Source organism: Buceros rhinoceros, unplaced genomic scaffold, assembly GCF_000710305.1.
Source record: "Buceros rhinoceros silvestris isolate BGI_N320 unplaced genomic scaffold, ASM71030v1 scaffold27934, whole genome shotgun sequence".
NCBI classification, from domain to species: Eukaryota; Metazoa; Chordata; class Aves; order Bucerotiformes; family Bucerotidae; genus Buceros; species Buceros rhinoceros.
Window position 1 is genome coordinate 28,965 of NW_010410445.1, and position 7,047 is coordinate 36,011.

At 57.7% G+C, this 7,047-nt stretch overlaps 1 protein-coding gene across 1 annotated transcript in view; it reads right to left on the reverse strand.

The window, feature by feature from the left end:
* The window catches only part of AGRN (agrin), a gene marked incomplete at its 5' end in the record, with an annotated part of 40,516 nt that overhangs the window by 22,632 nt on the left and 10,837 nt on the right, over positions 1–7,047 (reverse strand). The window contains 7 exons of the mRNA XM_010135633.1: positions 1–29; positions 1,712–1,825; positions 2,184–2,289; positions 2,457–2,602; positions 4,002–4,202; positions 5,015–5,209; positions 6,283–6,504. The exon at positions 1–29 is cut by the window's left edge and continues 1 nt beyond it. Of these exons, the coding sequence (XP_010133935.1) occupies positions 1–29; positions 1,712–1,825; positions 2,184–2,289; positions 2,457–2,602; positions 4,002–4,202; positions 5,015–5,209; positions 6,283–6,504 (1,013 nt within the window). The remainder of the gene's footprint in view (positions 30–1,711; positions 1,826–2,183; positions 2,290–2,456; positions 2,603–4,001; positions 4,203–5,014; positions 5,210–6,282; positions 6,505–7,047) is intronic.

A 7,047-nucleotide genomic window follows, 5' to 3' on the forward strand; every position in this document is an offset into this window, starting at 1 on the left:
GGAGCCGTAGGGGTTGCACTGGCAGGTACCTGCAAGCCAGAGGGAGAGAGAGTGGGGCTGAGACCTGGCCAAGGAGGAGGGAGGATGCTGGGGGCTGCATCGGGGTGGAGGGGCCGATTGCTGAGGCACCGAGCTGCTCAGCCAGGGCAGGAATGTGATCTCACGCCGGGCAGGAGGAGGTTCCACCAGCTGCTCTCAACACTCCTCTGCCCCAGCCACAAAGGGGAACTAAACCTTCAGGGATTCACCCGCTTGCTTTGCTGTCATCAAGAACTCCTCTCTTATTAACATCAAAGAGGAAGGAAGCTATTAGAAGTTTATTATTAATTCATTAATTAGGAACTTGATGGAGGGAAATGATCCAAAGGTAGACAGAGAGACGCTCCATTTATCTGCAGGGAGCCGTAGGAAGGGGACATGGGGCAGAGCTGGAGAGAAAGGGAGACGGTGGGAGCAGCAAGTAGGGTGCAGGGGCACATCCTGACTGCCAGAGGCAGCGAATTGGTGTGTCCAGAACAGGCAACAGTGGATAAACCTGCCCTAGGGGCACTGAGCTGCTGGTTAAGCGGTAATTACCTCCCCATGTGTGCTTGCTGGAACACAGGCACACAGAAACTGGTGGGATACTGAACCCCAGCCAGCTGGGAAGCTGCTGCATGGACTGGAGGGTGAGGGATAGGACTTCCGTCAGAGGTGCATCACCACCCACCTCCACCGAAAGCGAAATGCTTGTGTCCTCCCCAGCATCACGCTGACCAGCTCCTCCCCGCTCAGCTGGTCCCTCTGGGCCAGCACAGACCACACCAGCGTGGGTCTGCTCTTCCAGCATGCACCTTGACCCGCAGCCTGCCTGGCACACCCCCTGCCAGAAGATCCCTGGGCATTTTCTGGATGTTGCTGCTTTTTACATCATACGGCACATTAAACAGCCCCGCGTCCTCATCAAGCGGGCATTAGCCAGGCCCAAGCGCAGCGTGAATCGTGTCTCCACGGGGTGATGTGTTTCCCTAACAGGCAGTCACAGCCTCAGCTGTCAGGATTTGCTAATGCCTTTCAAAATGCACCTTCTGCCAGCTAAAGTGCTGGCTCGATAATTATTAATAAATATTAATGAAACATTTGCCAGCCCAGCTTCCTGCACGGTGCAGTCACCCACCAGTCACTGGTCCTGGGGTGGCCTGCAGAAGGTCCCTAGGTGAACTCAAAAGCTCTGTCCCCCTTCAGCTCTGTTCCTTTGTTCCACCAATGATACAAGTGGTATTTTTGCCACTCAGGGTTTTTTTTTTTGGCCTCTAGCAATGGGTTGAAGGCACAGAGAGCTCGGTCTGGCCCTAGGAGCACCTTCTGGGGCATCCAGCATGAATTCAGCAGCAGGCAAGTTCTGAGCCACCATCCTGTCTTCCTGCCTTTCAGAGGGACTTAGACCTGGAAGTTGACTCAGGGCTTTTGAAAGGGCAAGAGCATCATTAGTACATATAGGAGATGAACTAAGCATGTACTTCTCCACCTGTGCGTGCTGTGAGCCTGAAGCTGCGAAGGCTCTTTGAGCCTGGGATCCCTAATTAGCTAAGGAATGGGGAGGGTCCACCTTCCTTTGTTTCCCCTGGAATGGAACCCTAAGTCCCTCCCTCCCACCTGATCTCTCCTCCCTTCCAGCCATCCTTGAAGGTTTTTCAAGCCCCCTCCCAGATGCAACCCAAGAGTCACTCACTTGGGCATCCAGCTGCACCCACTCCGAGTGCCAAGGTCATGTTGTCTGGGCAGCATCCATAGATGGTCTGGCTGCAGTGCACAACCAGGAGAGGTGGCGGGGTTGTGGCAAGGGCTGCGGAGGAAGGCAGGGAGGTACTGGTTATCTTTGGCTCACAGGCTGCCACAGGGCAGTATTGCCAATGTATGGATCGAGCAGCTAGCGGCATCCCTGCAAAACCACGTGCTCCTTGCAGAGATGCTGGGAACAGGCGGTGAGGTGAGGTCCTACCCTCGGCCAGGGAAAGCATAGGACATGAAACAGGAGTGATGCAGCGGGGATCAGCAAACCAGCACAGACATGCTGTGTCCTCAGGGAGCACTTCCTTGCTCAGCCCCAGGGAAAGGGTGTGTGTTACACAGGGCACCAGGCTGGGGACCAGGGCACGCAGCCTGCGCCAGCCTGGGGGGCTGGCTGCCTCCGGGGCACTCACCGCGGCAGGCTCCTTGGCTACTGACATAGAGATCCTGGCGTTTTTCACACCGAGTCTTCTTCAGCTCACACTCGTTGGTGTAGGTCACACCATCAGAGCCACACACCTGCCAGGACAGGGAGGGGAACCGCTCAGGCACAGGAAGGCAGGTTCCCTATCCACGGGATGCCCTCTCCTGCCCAGGGAGCATGTGGGAAGGCCACCACACCAGGGAGAAGAGAGGGAGGGGGTGAGGGCTGCAGCAGGCAGCCCAGAACTGCTCAGCGTGCTTACCGGGTTGCGTGGCACTGCCAGGCAGGTGAAGTCACACACGCAGCGGTCATCCTCTGCATCCTCGTCCCACCAGCCCCCGTACTGCCGGCATCGGTCCTGTTCGCACTCACTCCCATCGCCGGAGCCTGAGCCCCCTGAGCCGCACTCTGGAGCGAAGGAGGATCGTGGTGAGAAAGGGCTCACAGGCAGCAGGGTGGAGTTAGGGGATAGCAGAGGGATGGGGCCAAAGCCCCCTCCATCCCTGACAAGAAGCTGTGCCCCAGACAGGGGAAGCCCATCCAAATCACACTGAACAGCACTAGCAACCCCGGAACCTTGGGCTCACATATATGGGGATGCTTATGCCTGGACCTCAGAGAAGATCCCTCTCCCTTGGAGAAAGCAGGTTCTCCCACTGCTGTCACAAGATTGTGCTAAGCCCACATAGTGGAAACCACAAACAAATGCTGTAGCTCATGGCCTGGGTTTTCCTCTCCACAGCATCACGGCAAGAGCAAAAGTGAGAACCCCATCGCGCAGCAGGGAGATTGCTGCTGCTAATACAAACATGGAGACCAGAGCAGAGGAAGGGATGGGGTCTGGGTTTAGTCTGAAGTTCAGCCGGCCAGATATTCTTAACAATACATGAACTCTGCCCCCAGCCTGGGTGCCTCTCCAGAAGATGCTCCGAGCTCCAGCAGCAAGAGAGGTGCTGTTGATTTCAAAGGCTTCTGAAAGGCGATGCAGGGGGAAGGAAAACCTGGTCCTTTTTATTGAGTGATCAAAGGCTGGGATTTGGCATTACACAGAGAATTATTTAAGATCTTTTCCCAGAGGGGCATCAACCTCATATTCCCCAAGCAGGGCTGTGATTAGACTCCATGTGATGTCTTCCCCTCTCCCTAAGCTCTGCCGTGGCACTGAAGTCCTTTCCAGCCAGACTACACGTGCAATGAGCCAGAGGATCTCAGCTCGCCAGGTCAGCACATCAGAGCAGCGAGGTTTACGTGCATTAACCCCCAGCTTTACCCCCACAGTGGGAAAACTCTGCAGGTTCTTAGTTCTTAGCTTGGCCCAGAAAGGTACGGCCAACGCCACGACCTGCCCTGGTGCTGGGCATTGAATCAATAACGGCCACAGCCTGCGGGGCAGAGGGACGCAGAGCAGCAGCCAGGCTCCCTGCCCCAGGAACGGCTCCGTTTCCTGCGGCTGAGGACCACTGAAGCGTGAAATTAAAGCAGTGAAATTAAAGCAGGGAAATTAAAGCAGCGATAAACTCCTTGCCCAGCCCATGAGGTGGCATCATCTCTCGTTGCTACTGGATACAGAAAGAGGAGGGGTGCTGGCTGACAGCGGCCAGTCGGCCAGGAGGGAAGGACCTGCTGTGCTGGGGATGCTGGGGGTGTCGCAGGGCACTGTGCCCAGGCTCCACGCAGCACAGCTCACGCGGCGGCTGGGCACAGCGGAGCAGCGAGGGGTAGAGCCCGCTCTGTGCATCCTCAGTCCTTCCTCACCCTTTCCCCCACCTTCTGCACCCGCATGGCTGGAGGAATGGCGGCAACCTACCATCCTCACATGGCCCTGTCCGGGCAACCTCGATGCTCTTCTTCTGCTGGCAGGAGGCCACCTGCAGCTCGCACTGGTTGGCGTAGGTGAGGCCGTCGCTCCCGCACACCGGCGCGAAGGGCTGCCGCTCGCAGCGCGGGCACACGCACTGCCCACCCACACACCTGCTGCCGAAGGAGCACACCGAGCTGCCGCAGGACTCTGCGGGGAGAGAGGCACGAACCACCGTGAGGCCTCGTGGGGACCTTCGTAGTCAACTGCCCGGTGACACAGAGCAGGGGACCAGTCATACCACGCCCTGCTTTTCCAGAGTGGTTTGTTATTGCTTATTTAAACCTCACGAAGACTCTGCAATGGGCAGGTGCTGGTCCTGAGCATTCCTCATTCCCGTCAGCGCCCAGCAGGACACCAGTATGAAATCCCATTTACTCTGATGGCGCATCCTGGCTTCAGCCTCCTCCTGCCTGCAATGCCCACAGAACCCTGAGAGCTGTCTCTCATACTCAGTCATTCTTCTCTCCAAAATTTAGATCAGATTTCCATGCCCAGTTCAGCCCTGGAACCCCAGACCCAGCTGGACAGGTTTTGTGAGGCTCAAAGCATTTCTTTTACTGAAGGAGCATTTGTCCTGATGAAAAACCTAGGCAGGGCTTTTAATTCATTAAGAAATTAGCACAGACAGTTCCCTGGGCTGGGGAGTGGGGAGGAAACACAGGAGCAAAGAGGAATTAACCCCAGGGGACGGAGGGAAGGGAAAGCTACTGAGATGGACTGTGTGATCAAACAGCCCCCCGATGCTTTGTGTGCTGGGTGTAGCTATTAACATGCTTTTAGCCCAGTTTCTGTGCTTGGTTCACTGGACATTAGCCCAGTTCCTTTGACTGGTGAGCCTTGGATGGCCACAGCCAGGCAGCTCGGCGGGGCCCGGGTGACCAGCGGGGCTGAGCATCCGCTCTCTGAAATGCCACCAGCAGGAGTGAGACGAGGGAAGGAGGGAACCTTGCCAGACTCACTGCAGTCTCCTTGGGCAGCCACCAAAATATTCGTCTGCTGTGTGCACGCCCGGACGTGGAGCTCGCACTCGCTGCCGTACGTGTTGCCATCGGTGCCGCACACGGGCTGAGAGGAGGGGACACACTCCGTGGGGCACACGCACCTTCCCGTCTCCGCCTCGCAGATGGCCCCAAACTGGCACTTGCCACAGCGGTCTGCGCAGACAAAGAACAAAACCAGAGGGTTAAGACGACAGGTCAGGCAGGCATCGCTGCCTGGTGAAGTGCTGGAGCAAAAATAAAACCCCTCTGCAACCTCCTCCTCCTCACCGAGGTCGAGCCCCCGCCGACACCAGGAGCACGAGGGAGGGAAGGATTGGGGTGAGGGCTGTGGGAGGAGGGAGAGTCGGGCTCAGAGGCAGAAAGACAATAACTCCTTGCAAAAGCCGTCAAGACCAGGAGTAACCGTGATGAAATGTCACCGGAGCTCTACGCCGCTATAGCTGAATCGGAGGCGGGAGAGAGCGTGGGGCTGAGCGCAATTACGAGGAGCGATAAATCAGTGCCAGCCTCGGGAGGAGGAGCAGCATCCCTGGCAGCAAGCGGCCAGTCTCCCGGGGGAGAGGCGGCAGGATTCACACATGGCAAGACAGCAGGAGGGAGGAGGTGGTGGGCTGGGGAGGGGGAGACCACCTTCCCCTCATTGATCAGGGTGCCAGCAGAGCTGGACACACGGCTAACTGGACACACGGCTAACTGGACACACGGCTAACTGGACACACGGCTAACATCGTTCTGTGCCACATCCACGGTGCCCTGCCGCCTTCCCCAGCGGGATCCTCAGCCTGCCGGCTGCAGACCACGCCAGGCAGGCTCGGGGCAGAGAAGACGTTTATCCTCATAATAACTCACTTGGCAAAGGAGCTATCACTCGTTGCAGAGAGACCGGACTCCAGCCAGCACCTCTCCTGACTCCTGGGTATTTAGTGATTCACGGCTTCAATTCTTCCTGCAGACAAACACCCCTCTTCCCTCCCTGCCATTCAGTTCATGAGGAATTTGGCTCAAAGATGGTTTATTCTTATTTTTCCTTCACACAGCAGCTGCTGCCTTTGCGTGGGGGCGCGAAGATGCAAGAACCCCCTGCTTGGTTTGTGCAGGCTGTTGGCTGGGAGGTTTCTATCTACGGCACAGACAGATACGAGGCCAACAGCACAAGGAAGGAGGAGGAAGGAGGAACCCCCAGAGATCGGCAGGAGGAGGAGGAACCCCCAGAGATCGTCTCTTACCGCAGGGCCCCTTGTGCTTCACTTTGATCTCTCTCTTGAGGACACAGGCCATGGAGTCGAGCTCGCAGGGGTTGCCGTAGGTGCGGTTGTCGGTGCCGCACACGGGGTCGTAGCGGCCCTGGCACACTTGCTGGCACTCACACACGGCCTCCTGGTTCTTCACCACGCATGTGGCCCCAAAGGTGCACTCCACGCTCAGGCACGGGCTGGGTGTGCCCAGGTCTGCAGAGGGGACAGGAGAGAAAGGCACCAGTCAGAGTCCGCTGCTTGCTCAGCTCGCCCAGGGCACTGTGCGCAGCAAGGCATGCCAGCGTCCCCAGCCTCGGGCCACCCGGCCTCCCCCAAGCCGTGGCAAATGCACAGAGCTCTTGGCCTTGGCACCAGCCCAGCCCCTGCACCCTCCATGCCACCTCGACATGCCCAGCTCAGCACCTTCCCCATGCTTGGCAGAGATTAGAGATGGGAAGCAGGCACAAGGTCTTCCCCCTGAACACCATGAACAGGACTCCTGCCTCGTCTCCTCTGTGCCATCCCCATCCCAGCTACGTTTTGCCCTGAGGGGCCGGCCAGAAGAAGGATCAACCCCGTGGGTTTCTGCACAAAACCCGGATTGCCTGGACCTCCCCAGCAGCTCACAGCCAGCATCAAGCACAAGCATCATGTCCTGAGGGAGGGCAACGCACAGTGAGGCTCCTCGTTGCCAGAAGGGAGGATCATGTCCTCCAGGACATCATCATGCAGTACCTGGCACTGGCTGCTGACCCC